Genomic DNA, 23,940 nt, shown 5'->3' with positions numbered 1-23,940 from the left:
AAGACCAGCCCGGCCAACATGCCAAAACCCCATGTCTACTAGAAATACAAAAATTAGCCAGGTGTGGTAGTGGGCACCTGTAATCCCAGCTACTCAGAGGCTGAGGTAGGAGAATCGCTTGAACCCGGGAGGTGGAGGCTGCAGTGAGCCGATTGCCCACTTAGAAGACAGCGGCAATCATGTACCTTGGTATTTACCTAAAGAGCTGAAGACCTAGGTTCACAGAAAAAACATGCACACAGGTGCTTATCAGTTTATTCATAACTGCCAAAACTTAGAAGCAACAAGATTACTTAGTAAGTAGGTGAGCTAGATAAACTGTGCTAACTGCAGACAACAGAATATTGTTCTGTGCTAAAAAGAAATGAAGAACACATCATGAAGACATGGAGGAAACAAATGCTATTGCTTAGTGAAAGAGGCCAGCCTGAAAAGGCTATATTCTGATTCCAACTGTAACATTCTGGAAGAGGTAAAATTATGGATATCGTAAGATCTGCGGTTGCCAGGATCTTACAGAAGAGATGGATGAATGGGCAGAGCACAAGATTTACAGCAATAAAACTATTCTGTAAGGTATAGAATGGTATTACGCATTTGTCAAAAACCATAGGAGAACAAACCCTAATAGAAACAGCAGACTAACAGTGCTGACGGCGCTAACGGTATGCCCATGCAGGCTGCCCACTGTAACAAACACGCCGCTGAGGTGCAAGGTGCTGGCAGTCATGGAGGATGTGTACGTGGCAGAAACGGTGGGTATGTGGGAATTCTGTTTAATTTTGCTATAAGCCTAAAACTGCTCTTTTTAAAAAATTTATCTAAAAACGACAACTCAGTGTTTAAGTATTTTATTAAATCAGATAAGGGATCTCCACATTGTTGCACGTAACAGCTTTTATACAATGATAAGGACATATCATTTGTTTACAAAGAAAGTCTAAAATTTCAACAACATTCAAAGAGCTAATACAGTAAAGGTCATGCAAGTTCTAGAATAGCGAATCATGACAGAACTCACTAATTGTATCCTTTACCTCCAAAAGGCCCATCTCCTTAACGAGAAGACATCTGAAGACCAGGAGCTTGTCACTAGTCTGGTATTTCATTCAGGAATATTGAGCCTGTTACCACACACTGGCTTGATAGGAAGTAACTCAACCCTACTATAGAAGAGGGTTTTCTGAAGAGACTGACTGCTGCAAAATGTATGCCTTTTTTTCATGTTGTGTTACACTATGAGTATGTCACACACTTTCATTTAAGTATGTAAGCGTAACACCCAAACCAGGAATCTCAGCTATGACCTTTTCACATAGCTACACTAAATGTCAGTCCAAGATAAAAGAGGAGATTAAAGATAAAACTGAAGATGAAAGAGACTGTGAGTAGTGAAACAATTCCAGTGAGGCTGTAAATCTAAGTAAGTTACACTAAGAACCTCAAGAGACCCCTATGAGCCTCTTCCTAGGAGGCAGTTTCAAACTGCCCTATGACAAACAGCTGATCACATTTATAACGATGGTTCACTCATGTAGCTTCAAACTTATTCATACCTACATTTAATTTATAACCACGAATGGGTAGGCAGACGTGTCAAAGATCTTCTGGGGACTCTCCCTCCCCACACCCCCCAAACCTCCTACACAAAGTCCCCCTGCTTTAAGTCAAAAGGCCAATTCTGAATTAAAACTTGTCCGCACTAAGTTTATAGGAGGTAACATGCAAATAAGGTGATAAAGTTAAAATGACTTGTCAATAGCAAACATTACAAATGTATGCTACTATCCTGTTAAGTAGAGGACCTGGAGAAACCACAAAGATAACAAAAACCCACGTTAAATTTCAAATTTTGTAGTAATTTCATTTTACAGTGGTTGCATTTACCCACCAAATGCTTAATGACCACAAAATGTTTCTGCAACTAAAACTAAAAGATAGGGAATTACAGGAGTTGGGAATACATGTTAGATACTAACGATCTTCAAGCTTTGAAGATGTCATTGCATGAAGAAAATTATGGGAAACACTGTTCCCGATAATTACTTACACCCTTTAGTGTAACATATGGAGACCACTGTCTCCGATACAGACCCTGTGGTAGGTAAAAACTACCTTGTTCTTTATACATTATGGAAGACACTGCTCCCGATAATGTGTTAGGATTGTGACAAAGGTACTGGAAATTTTGCAAAATGGGAATTAGAGTTATACCTTGGATAAACTGAGCTATAAAATTGTGCAGGAGTACTTCCACAGCCTTTAAGTGACATTTATTTATAACTTGCTCACAATTCATTGCATTTAGGAAAACTAGCATTCTTATCTGGTCAGTGCTCACTTCTTAGCAACCCCTAATTAAATTTAATTCATCTCTAAATCTTAGCTTCAACTTTATTCAATTACATTTGGCTTGCGGCTGTTTTCCAAAACCCCTAAGTGTTGACCATAAATGCAAAACTTCCAGTATCTGTTGAGTTTTATTAGCAGATGCTGCTTTTATTTAAAAAAACCGACAGTATAACTGTCATAATTATGGAAGGCACTGCTTCCGATAATTATATTCTATAAAAAAAAACATCATTTATAGTGAACTCTGTCACTGATAAATAAACAATAAATATCTCAGTGCCAAAAGGACAGAAAGCTCTCCCCTAAGATTAACACTTTGCCCAAAATTTGGCAGTGTATTATTCTTTGAAGTCTGACAAACAGTCTGCAACTAAACACCTGAAACTGGTTCTCTTTCAATGTGCTTTGGAAGAAACAAAAATAACAAAGAACTAAATGGAGGCTTATGGGGAAGGGACAGAGGAAAAGAAAATATGCTAAGTCTTTGGCTTCTGGTCCCCTCTTTTCATAAATGACATTGAGGTGAACATATTAAGGCCTTATTCCTGCAATCAACAGCTGAGCCTCATTTGATCCAGCAGAAGGACCTCCATTTCAGACCCCACTGGCAAGAAAACAAGCCCATCTCTTCGGAAAGTTAACTGTTTCTTTCAGGAATGAGGAAACCAGCTACGTTCCTTATGGAAAGGCTCAGATCTCATTTGGAGAAGGTCTGTCGACCTGGTGTCTCCTATCCGGCATCAAATGAAGTTGGAGGATCACTCGAAGTAAGCGACCCCTTACAGCCTTCAGCAGAGACCAGCCCTTAGGGTTCACAGCGATCGCTCACATAACTGGTTTCTGACATTTTCATTAACACCACCAGGAAAGAGGCAGTTACCATTACACAGCACTTACGACTCTAGAGAGGGGAATATGCCATCAGGGACATTTTTTAAGTGGTTATTCGCTTTAACGTGAAGGACAGGTTGTCTACCCTGGATTAAAAGCTGCTGCCTAAAGACATCTAGTAGTACCAAGATGATGGGATGGAATTTTCACATCAGGTTTTGAAGCCCTACTGAAAACGTAGCACAATCAGCACGAGTCTAGAAACTAGACTATCCTGCTGTTCTGACGTAAGCTACGGGTATCACGTTTAAAACTCATTGTCAATGTCCCAAACGTCACCAGAAAGGGCATTTGCAGCTCCCTGAATAGTCCAAGTCGCGAGAGCCAGCTGGTTTCTGAACAGCGTTTCATTAAAAGCACTGTTATTCTGTCTACGCAGTTTCAAGCTCTCCAGTAAAGCGGACAGCGTGTGGGAGCCGGAGCCCCAGAAGACGTGCCGGAAAGGAGACTCCTTTGGAGACACATAGGGTGAGAGGAAGTAATACTCGACCTATAAAACAAAGCATCGGGCAATTTACACTGTCCTGTGACTTCTGTAGCAAAACAACTGTTCACTTCCAACATAAAGTTTCCCAAATTAGGAATGCTGATCGCTCTTTTATTTTTTTTTGAGACAGAGTTTCTCTGTTGCCCAGGCTGGAGTGCAATAGCACAATCTCGGCTCACCGCCACCTCTACCTCCTGACTTCAAGCAATTCTCCTGCCTCAGCCTGAGTAGCTGGGATTACAGGCGCCGCCACCACACCGACTGATTTTTGTATTTTTAGTAGGGACGGGGTTTCTCCATGTTGGTCAGGCTGGTCTTAAACTCCGGACCTCAGGTGATCTGCTTGTCTTGGCCTCCCACAGTGCTGGGATGACAGGCGTGAGCCACTGAGTCCAGCAGCTGATCAGACTTTCTGTAGCAGAGTGAGGAAAACAGAATGCTGGGAACCAGGCTAATGCTAATCTTCTAAGGTTAAAATTCTAAAGGAGGCCGGGCACAGCAGCTCACGCCTGTAATACCAGCACTTGGGGAGGCAGAGGCCGGTGGATCACCTGAGGTTGGGAGTTCAAGACTGGCCTGGCTAACATGGTGAAACTCCGTTTCTACTAAAAATACAAAAAATGAGCCGGGCGTGGTGGTGGGCACCTGTAATCCCAGCTACTCGGGAGGCTGAGGCAGGAGAATCACTTGAACCCAGGAGGCAGAGGGTGCAGTGAGCCGAGATTGCGCCACTGCACTCCAGCTTGGACAACAACAGTGAAACTCCGTCTCAAAAATAAATAAATAAATAAATAGTTTAAAGGAAACGGATTCATTTTACAAAGGAAAACTTTAAATGTGTTCAGATTCTTTTCCCCACTGGAGTATACCCGGAAGGTTTACAGCCAAGTCTCTTCCAAGAAGACTAGGTTTGGCCAAGGTCTGAATTAGCAGAAATAGAAAATGACAGCTAAGCCATTAATGCTCCTTCTTCCCTTCTTAACGGAATTCTAGACTCCTAGAGTTTGTCCACTCTGCGGAAGTGGAAGATTTATCCACTAAAATTTTACACATTCTTTAGTTCCTCGTTTCCCAAAACTTCACTTACTCTCATGACACGATCATTGAGCTTCTTCATGACAAACTTGTCCGTTTTCTCAGCATTCCTGAAATCTGTTGTTAGCCTGGAAGTAGCACGGAAAAAGTCTCCACGAGCAGAATACAGCCACTGCAAGCTCAGGCCCATTTCCTGAAACAGACATTCTTCGCTATGAGAAGTTTTGTTTCTAAGGACGCTCTTTTTCGTGCCTTTCTAATTTAACGTGTTAATAAGATTCTGATAAAAGGAACTCGCAGATAAGCTCCAAAAGCACCTTGCACAGGGTTCCAAGCTCTACAGACTGTGATATACACTCTATTTCAGCCCAGCATGTAAGAAAACCATTCTCATTAGGAATTTAAACATAATTATACAATCCTATGTACTAGATTGTTTCCAGTTCAATTCTCCTTCTGGGGGAAAACTTCCCTCTAGGGGAAAACACTGTGGTTCAATGTACTTCAGGATCGTTATCTCCATCTGGTAAGTTCCATTTTCAACAGTTACAATTAGTTTCAAGAAAGACATAAGGGGCCAGGCGTGGTGGCTCACACCTGTAATCCCAGCACTTTGGGAGGCTGAGGCGGGTGGATCACCTGAGGGAAGGAGTTTGAAACCAGCCTGTCCAACAGGGTAAAACCTCAGCTCTACTAAAAATACAAAAACTATCCAGGCATGGTGGCACACGCCTGTAATCCCAGCTACTTGGGGAGCTGAGGCAGGAGAATTGCGTGAACCCGGGAGGCGGAGGTTTCAGTGAGCCGGGATCATACCATTGCACTTCTGCCTGGGGGACGAGAGTGAGACTTTGTCTCTCAAAAAAAAAAAAGAAAAAGAAAAGACAAACATAAAAAGATTTGGTTATCAGTGATTTACTTCAATTAAGAGATCTGTTAAAAAATCAACTCCTAGTACCATAAAACTATCTGGAAGCCACTTAATATTAATTTTATTAATTTATTTAGAGATGGGATTTTGCTGTCGACCAGGCTGGGCTCCAGTAATTCTCCTGCCTCAGCAGAAGTAGCTGGGGCTACAGGCGTGCACCACCTCACCCTGCTTATCAGTTTCACTTAATGGAATATTTGAATTTTAGATGCACAGGATCAATACGAGACAGAATCCTACTAGCTGTGCTGTCTTTCCATCCACGTCATGTCTGAAACGCACACAGCCCAACTCCTTGCTGAGATCGTCATATTCTGTGACGGGCTGCCTGGGAGACATGAGTGATAGAAAACCTGACATTGCTCTAGATTCTGAAATACTGCTGAGCTCTGTCCTATGTCTCTGATCCACAGCCTCCCAACTTCTGTCAAACAAGTTACAAATTCTATGTAAAATTGTGCCTCCGTTCACTTTAAAATGTACTTTGGCTACAATCATCCTTCCACCCACCAGGAACACATAGGAACACATCACACTTCAAACTACTTGACATTCAGCAGTAAAAACATAGTTGGAATCAGTGCTCACCTTTACATCTGCTCTGTACTGGTTCAGATCCCTCAAAAACAAAAGCAGCTGACTGTTGTACCTCTCATAGTCCAGGTTCAATTCAATATCTTGGGTCAGTTTAATCACGAACTGACCAGCTACTTCTGCCGCTGCTCGTGCCACTTTGTTCAGCTCAGGAATCCTCTCCACCAGTTCCTTATAGGTGTCCATGGTGGTGCCCAAGTAAGGATAATCTGTGTCCTGCAAGAAAAAGCGAGGCTATGGCACTCACGTGAGGTCTACCAGCAAAAGCCTCACATTCTGGCTTCCCCATCGAGGTAAGTTACTACAGCTCCCCGCTGCTTCTAACACATTCCCACCCCAATGTGATCTCGTTATCTGCTGCTTTAAGTACATTCTTGCTACTTCTCTGAATCTAACCTACTCCTAGAGTGATGACTTTCTTCCAGGTTCTACAGAATCCCTGTCCTATCGTATCATATGCCTTGAATAGATTTCTAGCCAAATTCCTTAAGGCTGTACGTTTTTCATTCTGGGAAGTTTGGGCCTTTATCATGGAAAAAGAGAACACACATGAAATGTACCTTGAGACGAGGTCTCACTCTGTCACCCAGGCTAGCGTGTGCTGATGCAATCCTGGCTCTCTGCAGGCTTGAGCTCCTGGTTCAAGGGACACCCCCTGCCTCAGCCTCCCAAGAAGCTGGGACTACAGATGCCACTGGGCAGCTTAATTAAAAAAATGTTTTGTAGAGATATAGTCTAGGCATGTTACCCAGGCTGGTCTCACTCCTGGCCACCTCAGCCACCCAATGTGCTGGAATTATAGGTGTGAGCTATTGTACCCAGCCTGATGAAAATACTGTTCAGCTGGACTGTCCAATAGGCAGGCCACTGCTCAATCACTCAAGAAAATCAGCCTCGTTTTTTTGTTGTTGTTAGACAGAGTCCTGCTCTGTCACCCAGGCTGGAGTGCAATGGCGCGATCTCGGCTCACTGCAACCTCTGCCGCCTGGGTTCAAGCGATTCTTCCACCTCAGCCTCCTGAGTAGCTGGGATCATAGGCATGAGCCACCACACCCAGCTAATTTTTTTGTATTTTTAGTAGAGATGGGGTTTCACCACGTTGGCCAGGCTGGTCTTCAACTCCTGACCTCAAATGATCCACCCACCTTGGCCTCCCAAATGCTGGGATTACAGGTGTGACCCACCACACTCATTATTAAAACTCATACTTAAAGAAGTTTTAGTAATAAACTCAAATGCTAATTAAGCTAATTGAGATTAATAAGTCTATATTAAAACTGATAATGAAGGAACATGCAATAATTACATGTGTATAACTTTTTTTTGAGACAGGGTCTCGCTCTGTCGCCCAAGCTGGAGTGCAGTGGCTCCATCTCAGCTCACTGCAACCTCCACCTCCCCGGTTCAAGCCATTCTCCTGCCTCAGCCTCCTGAGTAGTGGGCTTACAGGTGCCCACCACCACATCCGACTAATTTTTTGTATTTTTAGCAGAGATGGTTTCAACATTTTGGTCAGGCTAGTCTCAAACTCCTGACCTCGTGATCTGCCTGCCTTGGCCTCCCAAAGTGCTGGGATTAAGGGAGGAGACCACCCCTCATATTGTCTTATGCCCAATTTCTGCCTTCAAAGAAAGAAGTAGAAACTAAAAGGCAGAGGCAGACAGCCCCGCGCCGCACCCTGGGCCTAGTTAAAGATCGACCCCTGACCTAACGGGTTATGTTATCTATAGATTCCAGACATTGTATGGAAAAGCATTGTGAAAATCCCTGTCCTGTTCTGTTCAAATTACCAGTACATACAGCCCCCAGTCACGTTCCCACTGCTTGATCAACCATGACCCTCTCATGCCGACCCCCTTAGAGTTGTAAGCCCTTAAAAGGGACAGAATTGCTCACTCAGGGAGCTGTTTTTGGAGACGTGAGTCTTGCCAAAGCTTCCAGCCCAATAAAGTTCTTCCTTCTTTAACTCGGTGTCTGGGGGGTTCTGTCTGCGGCTGGTCCTGCTACAGGATTACAGGCGTGAGCTACCACGTCCGGCACTTGTGTACAACTTCTTAAAACATTTTAAGCACTCCAGTAAACTTGGTCTCAAAGTTGACACAAGAAGATCCATGGCCAGGTGTAGTAAGTAGCTCTTGCCTGTAATCCGAACGGTCTGGAGGCTGAAGGGGGAAGACGGCTTGAGGCTGCAGTGAGCCATGATTGGGCCACTGTACCCCAGCCTTGGTGACACAGCAAGACATCATTGTCAAAAAACAAACAAAAAAACCCCAACAACTAAGATACGTGCAAAAGCAAAATGGAGTCACTAGTGTTAACAAAAATGCAACCCTGAAGAGAAGGGTCTCACCCTTCTATGTCTGATAACAAGGACTAAGGGTTTTTGTTTTCCTTTTTACGAAAACTACAACCTTACACAGAGGCCACTGCCACCTTGCACCAAAAAAATTCTCTTGTGAGAAAATCTGCCGAGCAACTGCCTGTAAACCTTGACTGATCTTGGTAGTCAAGAATAATTACCTCAAAATAATTATGTAATCCTTGTCATTTGTCCTTTAAAAACTTGCTTTCCTTTACCTCTCTCAATAAAGCACATTCCCATTCCCAGATAAAGATCATTTCTTTTAGAGAGCCTCTCTCCACTTGTCATTTAAATGAACTGATGGAATGCTTTTGGTTTTGGGTTCCTCAGACTTACCTCACAAAAACAGAAAGAAACTGCTGGGATTCCAGAATACGCAAGGAAAGGGAAAGCAGCATTGTCTAAAGTGAGTTTCTCACTGCAAGAAGAAAGGATGTGTCTTTAGAAAGTTTTCTAAAGAAGACTGTTCTATCATGCTAGTCCTCACATCCGAAATAAATTCTTCAGTTGAGTATCTTTAGGTGTAAGTAAGCTCAATGCAAGGACAGATTTGGATTCTACCTGACACAGGAGGCAGAATCTCTGCTTTTCTATTAGTTTGTTCATTCACTTTTCTCAACTTACACTTTGCTGGCCCAGTTGCTGTCCTGATATAGAGATCGCCCAGTAACCGGATGTTTCACCTGTAAGATAAGAAATTATCATTAAAACTAACCTTTTGGAACTTATTTATTCAGGCTAGTCACTAACATGTTACTCTATAAAAATTTATAAATAGAAAACTTGTATTATATCTTCTTGAAAAGAAATTATTTATGACAGTTAAAACAGTCTCAATTTTAAGTTATTACTAACTAGGCTCATGTTTTCAGTTCCTTTAGTTATGGTTAGGAAAAAATGTTTCCTTCTTAATTAACATTTTAAAAGTGGGCCTAGGCCAGGTGGGGTAGTTCACACCTGCAATCCCAACACTTTGGGAGGCCAAGGTGGGAGACCACTTGAGCCCAGAAGTTTGAGACCAGCCTGGGCAACAGAGCAAGACCCTGTCTCTTAAAAAAAAAAAAAAAAAAAAAAAAAAAAAAGCCGGGCACAGTGGCTCATGCCTGTAATCCCAGCACTTTGGGAGGCCGAGTGGGATGATCACATGGTCAAGAGATCGAGACCATCCTGGCCAACATGGTGAAACCCCATCTCTACTAAAAATACAAACATTAGCCAGGTGTGGTGGTGCATGCCTGTAATTCCAGCTACTCGGGAGGCTGTGGCAGGACAATCACTTGAACCCAGGAGGCGGAGGCTGCGGTGAGCCAGGATTGCTCCACTACACCCCAGCCTGGGCAACAGAGGGAGACTCCGTCTCAAAAAAAAAAAAAGCACCCAAAAAACCACGGTGGCATACCCACAATTGTAAAAGCCCTCTTTAGGCTCCATAATATGCCTATCTTGTTTCTGGTTTCTTCCTTCTAGTGCATCTTATGCCACCAACCTAACTGGTAAATTCATTAGTGCCTTGCTTGAGATCCTATAATCCCTAGTATCCCTTGGGATCAAAGCCAGTATCTGCTCTCTGACCTGTATCTAACTTTACTCACTCCAATACACAGCCTCTAATCCCACTGAGCAAATGTTTTCCTTCATATGCTGCTCCCTCACTCAAAACGATGCTAATTCTTTATTCAATGAATATTCCATACGGCTTTCTCAAAGTACAGTTCAAGTTGATTTCAGCCTTCCTTAGCATTGTGACTCTACAGACAATCCCCTGTGGGCACCTGCCCTACAGCTCAGGCCTCGTGGCATTTTGTTATATATTCCTAAAGAGACGACATATTTTTTGAGATTGCAGCCCTTCATATACCTCCTCATCTCATATGGTTCAACAGGCAAGTATCTCTTTAATGATGCTGCTATAGAATTTATTCTCAATTCCTAGTTTTTGTTACTGACTATGGTTTTACATATCAGTGTTTTTTATCTCAGGTCGATTCAACAAAAAATTAAGTCATCCATTTTTGTAATGAGGTATATACTCACATCTTGCATTGTTTTCTCAATCAGCGTATACAACAACGGGCTGGCAGAAACCTTGAAGTTGCTGGTACCTGAAAAGAAATTCTTTCATCATTGCCCCTTCTCCACTCCAGTAATTTTCACACTGCTACTTCTACAAGTACTTGACAAATAAGACAGTAATCTACATCAGTGGCCCTACGCAACAGCTATCCTATTCATCAAGTAGACAAAAGTAATTTTGGTATCAAGTTCTTTAGCAACTATGATAACTTGACTCAAGTGAGCTCTTACTACTCCTTGAGTTTGCATACTTTAATCCTAGTGATCTTTTTAAAAATATCAGCAGTTTTAGGTTCAGCAGCAAAATTAAGATAAAGGTACCTAGAGGTCCCATAAATCCACTGCCCCCACACATGTGCAGCCTCCTCCATTAGCAATTTCACATTTAACTTTCTGGTTCACCCAGGTTAGAGCTACAACATGCTTGCTATACTCAGCACATTCTGCTGCAAACATACAACAGGGAAATAACTAACCTAGAGGCTTAATTGTAACTTTCCTTTTTTCCCCCATGTAGACATTTCACTATTCTCAGTTCATCAACTACATCTGCACTTTCTTTACCCCATTCCTGTTGAACGTAATCTGCACTTTAAATAACACTCAAACTCTGTCAATTTTCTGCTGCCAGTGAACATTCAAACTCTTCTAAAAGTTTGATTATCCAATATTTCTATCAGTGATGCCACAACATAACAGGATGTGAATTACTCTCTAAGTACCATTCTATATGGCATAGTTTAGTTCCTTCTCACCTCAAAATAGTCCAGACCTTATGGTCCTAAAACTGTAGTCCATCAGAATTACCTGGCATGCTTGTTAAAGTTTTTTGTTTATTTGTTTGGGCTTCTTTGCTTCAGGATACTTTGTCCTTAAGAAAATAGTAAGTTTTTATTCCCCGAAGGTTGCCCAAAAAAAAAGCCCAGTTTTTTTGTTTGTTTCTTTGAGATGGAGTCTCGCTCTGTCACCCAGGCTGGAGTGCAAAGGCACCATCTCGGCTCACTGCAACCTCTGCCTCCCGGGTTTAAGTGATTCCCCTGCCTCAGCCTCCTGAGTAGCAGGGATTACAGGTGCCCACCACCACGCCCAGCTAATTTTTGTATTTTTAGTAGAGATGGGGTTTCACCATGTTGGCCAGGCTGGTCTCGAACTCCTGACCTCAGGTGATCCGCCTGCCTTGGCCTCCCCAAGTGCTGGGATTACAGGCGTGCGCCACCATGCCCAGCCAAAAAAGCCCAGTTTTTAGACCAACACTCCCATTTCTGACTCAAAGGTCTGGGGTGGACCTGAAAGTTTGCATTGTAACAGTTCCTGATGCTGCTGATCTGGGGGCCACATTGAGAACCACCCACTGCTCTACACAAGGCAATATGTGTTCATTGTGTAACTTGACCGACTATTTAAAGGAAGGTTAAGATACAGGCTGAGGGCAATGGCTCACGCATGTAACCGCAGCATTTTGGGCAGCTGAAGTAGAATGCCTGAACTCAGGAGTTTGAGACCAGCCTGTGCAACATGGCAAAACCCCATCTCTATTAAAAAAAAATTAGCCAGGTGGCTGAAGTGGGAGGATCACCTGAGCCCAGAAGGTCAAGGCTGCAGTGAGCCAAGATTGCGCCACTGCACTCTAGCCTGAGCAATCGAGTGAGACCCTGTCTCAAAAAAAAGCTTCCTTCCACTTCAAAGTAGTTTACCCGGCCAGGCATGGTGGCTCACGTCTGTAATCCCAGGCCAAGGCAGGCGAATTGCCTGAGGTCAGGAGTTCGAGACCATCCTGGCCAACATAGTGAAGCATAGTCAATTTTTTGTACTAAAAATACAAAAAATTAGCTGGGCGTGGTAGTGAGCACCTGTAATCCCAGCTACTTGGGAGGCTGAGGCAGGAGAATCACTTGAACCTGGGAGGCGGGGCTTGCAGTGGGCCAAGATTGTGCCATTGCACTCCAGCCTGGGCGACAAGAATGAAACTCCAACTCAAAAAAAAAAAAAAAAAAAAGTAGTTTACCTGAATTCATAAACAGCTAAAGAAAGGGATACTTACCAAGCACCGCTTTATCCAGATTAATATAAGTGAAAGCCTTTAAATGCAAGGATGAAAGGTATCCCTAGAAGAGAAAACACTAATAAGTACAAATCTGTTCATTTATCACATACAGTAGCAATAGGGATTCATTTTCAATTCTGGACTCTATTGAGACTAAGCGCAAAGGCAAAAATGGTAAAATCAAACCTATAAGAACATCATTTCTGGAGGACAGCCTGAACCCACAAGCTCAGGTGCCCAATATGGGAATAGATGATGATAAAGAATACCTCTAGCCATTCAGTGGCACCAACCGATCCAAAGTCTCCAGCACTCCAACTGGCAAAGATAATGCTTCTGCTGGGCTGAAACCCATCTGAAAGAGAAGAAAGTTAGCTTTATCTTGGGAACTGTTATACACGGGCAAGGATGGAAGGTATCCTACTTCAGATGAATCAGAAAGTCTAACTCCAAGATAGCAGATTCCAAAATCTTCTTTTCTGAGCCAAAAAAGAAAAAAAAAATACTAACAAAATCTTTGAGACTCCAGGTGAAAGAATAAAAGAATAGGAATAATTTTTTTTAAGCAACCTACAAAAAGCAATGTAGGAGATCTGCAAATAATATTTCGAGTACATAGATAGCAGGGGCCAGTAGTCGCCCTTTTACAATTTCATTCTTTCAGTTCCTTAACTTCTGGACCCAGAGATCACTGAAAACAGTGTAAGCATGATGATGCACATCTTGAGAATTTGCATAGAAGTAAATCAAAACATTGGATTTTTAAAAAATAACTCTAAAATAAAATAAAAATTCACAAATTTAAGTTATAAGAAGAGTTTGCAGAGAAACTACACTTGTGACAGCACCTTTTGGGGATACATGTATCACTGCCCTCCATCCCACCCACTTCCCTCAGTATTTTTTTTTCTCCATTAATGTACTCTGTATTAAAGATAAGCATTGCAATTTGCCCTGTGACCCAAAGATTCAAGAATATGATGATTTTGAATGTGTGGGTGGGTAGGAGTGTGAAAGAGTGGCAAGCAGGACAGAAAGGCTCAAAAATAAAACAGGCGGGGCACGGTGGCTCACTCATAGCAGTTTGGGAGGCTGAGGCGGGTGAATCACTTGAGGTCAGAAGACCAGCCTGGCCAACATGGTGAAGCCTCGTCTCTACTAAAAATACAAAAATTAGCCAGGCGTGGTGGTGGGCGCCTGTAATCCCAGCTACTCAGGAGGCTGAGGCAGGAGAATGGCTTAAAGTCAGGAGGAGGAGGTTGCAGTGAGCTGAGATCGTGCCACTGCACTCCAGCCTGGGCAACAGAGTTAAACTCTGCCTCAAAAAATAAATGAATAAACATAACAAAATTTCAATAGCTGTTAGGCCTCAGTACATGAGTATAGAGGTATGCTACTGCTTTCAAATAGATTACTTAGGGACTATGGTCCGCCTTATCATGCTGGATACATCAAACTAAGCACTAGGGCTCAATAATCCACTGTCTCAAAGAAACTGGTGATTTTCAGCACAGCTAAGACATTTTATGGAAAGCTGTTTCAAAGAAAAAGGCAGCTACAACAAAAGACAATCTGCCTTGTATTTAAGAACTAGAGTCTGGCATGAGGGAACCACAGGAATGCAGGCAAAGCGAGCAAAGCACAGTACAACATCTAGAACCATCTGTAGTGCACCAATATTCAAAGGAACCAAAATTTGTACTCTACCTTTTAAGACCATATCTGAGAACATCTGGGCAAGTTTCAACAGGAGAGCTGTCCCCACACTGGATTTTGCAGCTCCGGGGCCCCACGCATCTCTCTGGGCCCCAACCACAACATAGTGATCTTTAAAAACAAAAGAGGAAGAATTTAAATAAGCTTCTAAACTTTTCTACAATTAGCACATCAGTAGAAAGGTAAAAGTGCAGTATATGTATTAAGAATAAAAGCCCTTACTTCAAATCTGACTAAAAACTCTGGGAATTAAAAATTCACATGAGAATATTAATTTTACTTTACTAGTAGAGCTACTTTTTTCCTACATTACTAATTAAATTTACTGACTACTTAAGTGAAAGAATAAAAGAACAGGAATAATTTTTTTTAAGTAACCTACAAAGAGCAGCAATATGGGAGATCTGCAAATAAGATTTTGAGTATGTAGCGGGGCCAGTAGTCATTTTCTTATTTCTTAGTAGGTGTTGGCTATTTGATTGCATTTAAACTCAACTCCAGGGACTGGCAAACTACAGCCTGCATACCCATTCATTACGTACAGTCTATGCCTATTTTCTTGCTTCTACAGAGTTGAACAGCTAAAACAGAGACTGTATAGCCTGCAAAAGGTTTATTATCTGCCCCCTTAAGAAATTTGCTTATCACTGGTCTAGTCAATAACTTAGAATAGATTTTCTAGTCACAATGGTCAATTTTTAACAAGAATTTCCTAGGGCCTTATTACCTCCCAGTAAAACTGACACATAGGCCGGGCACAGTGGCTCACACCTGTAATCCCAGCACTTTGGGAGGCCGAGGCAGGCAGATCACGTGAGGTCAGGAGCTGACCTCATAGAGCCTGACTAACATGGAGAAACCCTGTCTACTAAAAATACAAAATTAGCCAGGCATGGTGGTACACGCCTGTAATCCCAGCTACTGGGGAGGCTGAGGCAGGAGAATCGCTTGAACCTGGGAGGTGGAGGTCGCAGTGAGCCGAGATCGCACCACCGCTCTCCAGCCTGGGCAACAAGAGTGAAACTCCTTCTCAAAAAAACAAAAACAAAAACAAAAAAATCTGACACATAAACAATTCACTTTAGGACAGGTAAGATTAAGCACTTCATAAAACCAAGCCAAGCCAGCATCGTACACTCCCTCCTTCCCTAGCCACATCCTTAAGAACAGCAAAGAAAACAACAACAACAACAAAAAAAAACCAAGAGGGGTGGGGGCGGTCTTTACCTGGTTCTACGAAGCCTTTAATAACTCCAAAGATGTTAAGAATTTTTGTCTCTTTCAGCACATTGCTCACCGTGAGCTTCACACTCTTGTTTCCGGAGGTTACCATCTTACACGTAGAGTCTGTTTTCCAGTCAGAGGGACAGTCTCCCTCCATATTTCTAGGACCAGAAAGTTCTGAGTTATTGTTCCTTGCCCAAAGTTTACTTTTGTCTAGTGAGGCTCTAGATTAAGAGGACATATAAACAAAACTTACTCTCGGGCAGGCGCAGTGCCTCACCCCTTTAATCTCAGCACTTTGGGAGACCGAGGCAGGTGGATCACAAGGTCAGGAGTTCAAGACCAGCCTGACCAACATGGTGAAACCCCGTTACTACTAAAAATACAAAAATTAGCTGGGCATGGTGGCGGGTGCCTGTAATCCCAGCTACTCAGGAGGCTGAGGCAGGAGAATCGCTTGAACCTGGGAGGCAGAGGCTGCAGTGAGCCGAGATCACACCATTGCACCCTACCCTGGGCAACAGAGCAAAATTCCTGTCTCAAAAACAAAAACAAAAACAAACTTACTCTGTAGTGGTGAACCATTTGTGTCTTACTTTGATTTGTAGGCAGCCAACTGAAAACCATGAATTCCTAGTTTAAGCAATATTTTACAAAACTTCTAACTGTCCTCATCTGATATATGCCTTTCCGCCAGATATAGTTATGTAGTTTATATTTGGAATACATGCCAAGATGGACTCAAAATGAAGTTCTTTTAATATATAAAAGGATATTAATACATTTTTATGTTTCCCAACTGTCACCACTAATAAGGATAGTATACATTCTTATCTCAGTTATAAAAAATATTCCTCAGCTGGATGCAGTGGCTCACGCCTATAATCCCAGCACTTTGGGAGGTTAAGGCAGAATTCCTTGAACCCAGGAGGTGGAGGTTGCAGTGAGCCAGGATCACACTACTGCACTCCAGCCTGGGCAACAGAGTAAGACTATCACCAAAAAAAAAAAACCAAAAAATCCTATGCTTCCCCCATCTAATTCCTCTGTGTTACCCCAAATAATAGCTGTTCCTAAGGGGGCTTAATTACACAAATATAGGTTGAAACATTATTACTCCCCTACTACATAAGGGTAAGATGCGTCACTGGCTTCACAGGTTGGTTACGACTTGTAGGTGGTAGGTAGAATGAGTCAACAAAAATCACCTATGCTAAAGGCCTCTTAGCATTATCAATGATCATAGTATGTTACACACTCCTTCCTATGCTAAAGGCCTCTTAGCATTATCAATGGCCATAGTATGTTACACACTCCCTCCCCTACGCTAAAGGCCTCTTAGCATGATCAATAGTCATGGTATTTCACATAGTCCTTACATAGAGACGTTCTTCATTTGAGACTATCAAGTAGAATATATTTTCACTATCCAATTATGTTAAAGAAACAGGATCAGAGAGCCTATGTCATACAGGAGATAAATGCTTTCATAAAGGTCTGAAACTCGATCTCTATCCTATAACAGGAAATGAGAAATATGTCCACATCCAAATCAAAATTAATGCTACGTACTGTAACGGAACTGGGCTGTTTTTAAAGAGGAACACTAACACTACAGGGAGGATATCCAGGAGCGCCATGACCATAAACGGTTTCTCTGGAAACCAGCATGAGAAGTGAGGCTTCTCAATCTACAGACAAGGAAACTGGAATCATCCCGTGTTGCTTAGAAGAAAAATCCAGACAAATGGATGTTTCAGGGAATGGGATTTTATCCCAATATGAATTCTAACAGATTCTCTCCACTAACTGAATGGGTTGCCACAGGCATCGTGCCTCAGCACAGAAGTACTTGAGCAGAAGTTATGCCAGGAATCTTGCACAAGGAATTCACTGGGGTTGTAAGTCTCCTTATTCTCCTGCATTTGTAAGTCCATTAAGATCTCTTTATAGAGAAAAATTCATTTTTATCTATACCAAGGTAATAGCTAACTATCTTCCAAATTCCCAAATGTGGAAAATTATAATCATGTTTAACATTTTAATCAACATATTACCGTTCTTCCCTAACCATAAAACCTCACCCTGCAAGACAGCTTTCAAATAAAAACTTACCCAAACAGCTTTTCTGCAGCAGCTCTGGAGATCGTTTGGACAGGTATATTAGGCAATCCTGACGACTGAGATGGTGGAAACTGAGTGTGATTGAAGGAAGGGAATCCAGGTGTGTAAGGGTCACCTGTTCCCAGATGAGCCTAGGAAAACAAAGAGCAATTCGCTCCATCACATACTTCCTCAAAAGTTCTCTGTAAGATTCGGAGTTGGTATAAGATTCGGATTTGGTATAAGGCTGCAGCCCAACCTTAGTTTACCAACTTGAAGCCTCAAAAATCTGAGTGGCTCTACAATGTGACTCCTGTTTTCATGGCACATGGAAATTCTCAGTTCAAGGTACTATTGATAAAGTACTTTTACCAAGCAATAATAAAGCCTCAAAGTCAATGTAATCTATCTTCTTGCTTACTGCTAATGCCCTCCCAGAAAAAGAGCATTTAAGGAAGACACAGTGCTATTTCTGCTAATATAGGAATCCAAGAACAATTCAAAGAACTCAAAACGGCGATTTACTCAAGAAATAACTCACATGTCCAAAGAATGAAAGGTCTGCCTTAACAATGGGAAATTTAGTCCGGTCCATATATATCAAGACACCAATTGCATTTAAGCTTTCAGCATTTGCAACCTAAAAGAAAACACATAAAGCTCAGAAAATGAAAATCTGATCATATGAAATGAGAATACATCTTGGACATTATGCTAAAGGCCAAATGGTTACAGAGGACTAAACTCAGAATACTTCCAAATATTTCAAATTGTTTATCTAGTAATGTGTTGTTAATTGTTTCCTGAAAAATTAACTCACTTGTTTGCAAAATAAGAATAACGGGCCGGGCGTGGTGGCTCACGCCTGTAATCCCAACACCTTGCAAGGCTGAGGCAGGCAGATCATGAGGTCAGGAGTTTGAAACCAGCCTGGCCAACATGGTGAAATCCTGTCTCTACTAAAAATACAAAAATTTGCTGGGCTTAGTGGCAGGCGCCTGTAATCCCAGCCATTCGGGAGGCTGAGGCAGGAGCATCACTTGAACCTGGGAGGCAGAGGTTGCAGTGAGCTGAGATCACGCCACTGCATTCCAGCCAGGGTGACAGAGACTCCATCTCAAAAAAAAAAAAAAAAAAAAAAAAGAAAAGGAAAAATAACAAAAACCCATCTAAGACAACCACTTTTTTGAGTCCCACTGTCACCCAGGCTGGAGTGGCACAAGCCACATCTCACAGCCTCCAGGGCTCAAGCAGGCCTCTCACCTCAGCCTCTCAAAGTGTTGGGATTACAAGTGTGAGCCCTGCCACTTCTTTAAAAATGCAGAAATCACCACTGTCCTTTGATATGTTCCAATCTAGTTCCTTGTGTATGTTTGGCTATTTATTTTCCTTTTTATAAAACATGCTTTTAACTGTATTCTGTATATGCGTAAAACTGAGTTATACAGACAAACAGCTTTCACTTAAGCATTTCTGATTAGGGAAGTGGAACTTATTTGATTTGCTTAGCACTTTTAATAAATTATATTATCTGGTATGAGAGTTTAAGATCGCTGGTTTTCAGAATGTAAGAATATTAACAAGAAATACAACTTACCTGAAGAATAAGATACCAAAGTACTGTATTGAATATTATATATATATATATAAAATAACCCACACTCACCTTTTCTGCAAAGGTGATTTTTCCTGCTCTGACAATCACTATAGATCCATTCACAGGAGAGTCTAAATCCTCAAAGTCTTTTTTAGTACCAAAATTAGCATGGACCAGTTTACCCTAGAACAAAGACATTAGATTTAATGAGCATTATGGTATTGGAACAGCTCTAAAATCTTGAGACAAGAGTTTTATAGATCAAACCTAAGACAGGCAACCCAAGTAAGAGATAAAAGGAGGCCAAGGCCTAAAAAAGACATGAGTTCTAAAAAACTTTCTAATTTTTAGGTCAGAGGTATTAGAATAAAATCAAGAGTTTTAGCCTCCTATGTCTTTCATGCTTTTATTCCACGCTGCCTTTCATGTAAAGGGCATTTAGATTAAAGAGGCCTATGTAGGCTGGTCATGGGACTGGAGGCCTGGAACAATCTTCGCCTTGAGGACATCATAGAAAGAGGTTTTAACCGAAAGACCTGACAATACATCTGTCCCAAAATTAAAACACCATCTATTACAACAAAGTGACTTGCATACACCAACTTTGGATGTGTCATTATGTTCCTAAGCTGAGTCCAGATGAACAGCTATAAACAGACACTAACACCAAGCACCTGAACACAGAAAGCTGGAAGCTGAAGAAAAATCTTCAATGTTCTTTAACAGAACAATCTACCATCTCTAAACTCCTGGCTTACAGGCAGCCAGGCAAAGGGATAAAGCACAAGTATCCAGAAAGGCAAGGAATCACCACAGAACTGCACCTGCCTCGAAAGGTATCCACTGGAGATGCCCGACTCACAAATGTGATTTTTTTTTTGAGACGAATTTCGCTCTTGTTGCTCCTGCTGGAGTGCAATGGCGCAATCTCCACTCACTGCAACCTCCGCCTCCTGGGTTCAAGGGATTCTCCTGCCCCAGTCTCCCAAGTAGCTGGGATTACAGGCACCCACCACCATGCCTGGCTAATTTTTGTATTTTTAGTAGACTTCAACATGTTGGCCAGGCTTGTCTCTGACCTCAGGTGATCTGTCTACCTTGGACTCCCAAAGCGCTGGCATTATGGGCGTGAGCCACCACGCCCAACCACAAATGTGATTTTTAAGCTGAAAATTATTCCATCTATCTGTTCTCTATTTCTGTGTTAATTCGACTGTATCTGTCTAAGTTTAAAAAGATCAAGGGCTGGGTGCAGCAGCTTACTCCTGTAATCCCAGCACTTTGGGAGGCCGAGGTGCATGAATGGCTTGAGCCCAGGCGTTTGAATTCAAGACCAGCCTGGTCAACATGGCAAAACCCTGTCTCTACCACAAATAATAATAATAATAATAATAAAATAAAAAATAAAAATTAGCAGGACGTCCCAGCTACTCGGGAGGTTCACTTGAGCCTGGGTGGTGGTGGAGGTTGCAGTCAGCCAAGCTCACGCCACTGCATTCCAGCTAAGGCAAAAGAGTGATACCCTGTCTCAAAACAAAAATAAAAAAAGATCAAGCATTAATGAATCAAGCTAAGACTAGGCCCCAGCCAAGATGGATATTTAGATCTGTCCCCACAGGGAGGATATGCATTTGTTTAGCAAATACTACTATGTATGGTCAGCCATTCTGCAAAGCTCTGCGACATGGCAGTAAATAGAACTAACCCATGGTTCTTCATTTGGCTCACATTCTAACGGAAACAAAGGCATAGATAATGTCAGGTGCTATCAGTACCATAAAGAAAAAATAAAGCCGGATATGGGGAAAGTGATTAGAGAGAGAAGACATTGCATGTTGACTGTGTCATTAGAGGGTTGAAAACCAAAATATCTCACGATAATTTACGTTTCACAAGTAAATGTATAACTCCTAAGAATAGAAAAGATGAGTTTTGAATGATTCAAGAGGGAAAAGCATCTCATGCACTGTTTTGCCTTACTTACAGTAACTGTTGCAGCCTTACTATACGCCACATAACCCCCAGGATTCTCCACCAGGTAAACAAGTCCACCATTCTTATCAACTATGATCACCGAGTTTTGAGCACTGTTAAAAAGATGAAGTTAAAATAAGCCTAAGGTCATCCGTCCAAAAAACATAATAGCTTACATTTAGTATGTCTTGCATTATTTGGCTTCAGGAAATTTACCTCTAAATCTTAAGCTTAATTTTTATTTTAAAAGCCTTTGGGCCACGTGTGGTGGCTCACGCCTGTAATCCCAGCACTTTTGGGAGGCCGAGGCGGGCAGATCACCTGAGGTCAAAAGTTCGAGACCAGCCTGGCCAATATGGTGAAACCCCACCTCTACTAAAAATACAAGAATTAGCTGGGCATGGAGGTGTACACCTGTAATCCTAGCTGCTTTGGAGGCTGAGGCAGGAGAATCAGTTGAACCCAGAAGGCAGAGGCTGCAGTGAGCAGAGATTATGTCACTGCACTCCAGCCTGGGCGACAGAGCAAGACTCTGTTTCAAAAAAAGCAAAGGCCGGGCGCGGTGGCTCAAGCCTGTAATCCCAGCACTTTGGGAGGCCGAGACGGGAGGATCACGAGGTCAGGAGATCGAAACCATCCTGACTAACACGGTGAAACCCCGTCTCTACTAAAAAATACAAAAATTTAGCCACGCGAGGTGGTGGGCGCCTGTAGTCCCAGCTACTCGGGAGGCTGAGGCAGGAGAATGGCATAAACCCGGGAGGCGGGGCTTGCAGCGAGCTGAGATCCGGCCACTGTACTCCAGCCTGGGCGACAGAGCGAGACTCCGTCTCAAAAAAAAAAAAAAAAAAAAAAGCAACAGTAACAAAAAGTCTTTGCTATATTTAGCACACCTGAAAATAGCTACTTGTATAAAAATAAGTTTACCATCTTTCAACATACCTGTCCTTGACCTGAATCTTAACAAAATGTTGATCACGCCAGACTTTGCTGAGTTTAAATTCACGAAATTGATTTTCAATATACAATGCAAGATTTTCATCTTTTTGAGATCCAGCCTCACGAGGGACATATAAATTTTCATTCAGCAGCCTGGAGGAGAAAATGTCTTTTAAATAAACTTAAGTTTAATTTAAAATAAACATTTAACTCAAGGATTAAACAAATTGTTTTGAAAGCAAAATATTATCCCTCATAGTTTAGATAAACGAACTGTGACCCAAAACTTCTAGATTAACACAAACTAAGAAAAAAAAAACTGTGCCCCAAATCTTAATTTATAACTTCACAGCTTCTTTACCCACTATAAAGGACCCCTTCAAGAGCCTCATCATAATGTATCTGCTGAGGGGAAATGAGTAGCTTCCAGGAGATCTACTATAAAGTCAATTATAAAATCTAAGATAGTACTACTGTGCTAAACAGGGTACATAGTTTCAATTTTCACCTACTTGTGAAGCATTTCTGAATACCCTGAAGCAAAGCTGCTCCTTGGTCTGATCTCCCATCGCTCTTTCTATTTACTCAGCATATTAGTTCTCACATGTTTGTGGGGTGGACTATATTCTCACTTTATCCATAATATCTGGTGTACAGTAAATAAGCACAAAAGCATCAACTAGATGAAGTAGAAAATGCCGTAACTTAAGACTAAAGAATTATAGTACCACGCTAACTATAGGAAGCTTGAAAAAAGGAAAAGATAAATTTATTATTTGCACAGAGGCATGGATGTGCAAAGATAGTAAAACTATATGGACAAGTGTTACAGCTCTTAGAATCTGTCTAGCATGCTTTCTGGCTTTTGCCAGAAAGCCCATTAAAAATAAAATAAATAAATATAAAATAAAAATCTGGCCAGGTGTGGTGGCTCACGCCTGTAATTCCAGCACTTTGGGAGGCCGAGGCAGGAGGGTCACCTGAGGTCAGAAGTTCGAGACCAGCCTGGCCAATATGGTGAAATCCCGTTTCTACTAAAAACAAAATTAGCAGAGTGTGGTGGCACAAGCCTGTGATCTCAGCTACTCAGGAGAATGAGGTAGGAGAATCACTTGAACCTGGGAGACAGAGGTTGCAGTGAGCTGAGATCGTGCCACTGCACTCCAGTCTGGACAACACAGGAAGACTCCATCTCAAAATAAATAACTAAATAAATAAAAATAAAAATCTAAGGACAGACCGGCCTGGAAGACATGGTGAGACTCCGTCTCTTAAAAAACAAATTAGCTGGGTATGGTGCTGCGTGCTTATAGTCCCAGCTACTCAGGAGGCTATGGTGGGGGGATCGTTTGAGCCTGCGAGGTTGAAGCTGCAGTGAGATGAGATCGTACCACTGTATTCCAGCCGCCACCAGAGGGAGACACTGTCTCCGGATACTTATTGGCCTATGGGTTAATGGGTGAGTATCAGCAGAAACTAAGAAGCACTAGACTTAAGTCAGGCAGTTAAATTACCCATGATCGGCCGGGCGCGGTGGCTCAAGCCTGTAATCCCAGCACTTTGGGAGGCCGAGATGGGCGGATCACGAGGTCAGGAGATCGAGACCATCCTGGCTAAC

The 23,940-nt window shown here is 42.2% G+C and overlaps 1 protein-coding gene across 1 annotated transcript in view; it reads right to left on the bottom strand.

The window, feature by feature from the left end:
* Positions 1–835: 835 nt before the first annotated feature.
* TFRC (transferrin receptor) overlaps positions 836–23,940 on the bottom strand; it is a 27,517-nt gene continuing 4,412 nt past the window's right edge. Inside the window, exons 3-17 of the mRNA XM_011978708.1 lie at positions 22,326–22,475; positions 21,394–21,496; positions 19,479–19,592; positions 18,354–18,452; positions 17,825–17,964; positions 15,713–15,870; positions 14,477–14,596; positions 13,039–13,124; positions 12,767–12,830; positions 10,687–10,754; positions 9,277–9,335; positions 8,989–9,070; positions 6,285–6,506; positions 4,818–4,958; positions 836–3,733 (exon numbers count right to left, since the gene is read on the bottom strand). Of these exons, the coding sequence (XP_011834098.1) occupies positions 3,491–3,733; positions 4,818–4,958; positions 6,285–6,506; positions 8,989–9,070; positions 9,277–9,335; positions 10,687–10,754; positions 12,767–12,830; positions 13,039–13,124; positions 14,477–14,596; positions 15,713–15,870; positions 17,825–17,964; positions 18,354–18,452; positions 19,479–19,592; positions 21,394–21,496; positions 22,326–22,475 (1,849 nt within the window). The 3' untranslated portion in view covers positions 836–3,490. The remainder of the gene's footprint in view (positions 3,734–4,817; positions 4,959–6,284; positions 6,507–8,988; positions 9,071–9,276; positions 9,336–10,686; positions 10,755–12,766; positions 12,831–13,038; positions 13,125–14,476; positions 14,597–15,712; positions 15,871–17,824; positions 17,965–18,353; positions 18,453–19,478; positions 19,593–21,393; positions 21,497–22,325; positions 22,476–23,940) is intronic.

This window comes from Mandrillus leucophaeus, unplaced genomic scaffold (genome assembly GCF_000951045.1).
Source record: "Mandrillus leucophaeus isolate KB7577 unplaced genomic scaffold, Mleu.le_1.0 Scaffold199, whole genome shotgun sequence".
Taxonomy (NCBI): Eukaryota; Metazoa; Chordata; class Mammalia; order Primates; family Cercopithecidae; genus Mandrillus; species Mandrillus leucophaeus.
This window is presented reverse-complemented; position numbering and strand designations above follow the sequence as displayed.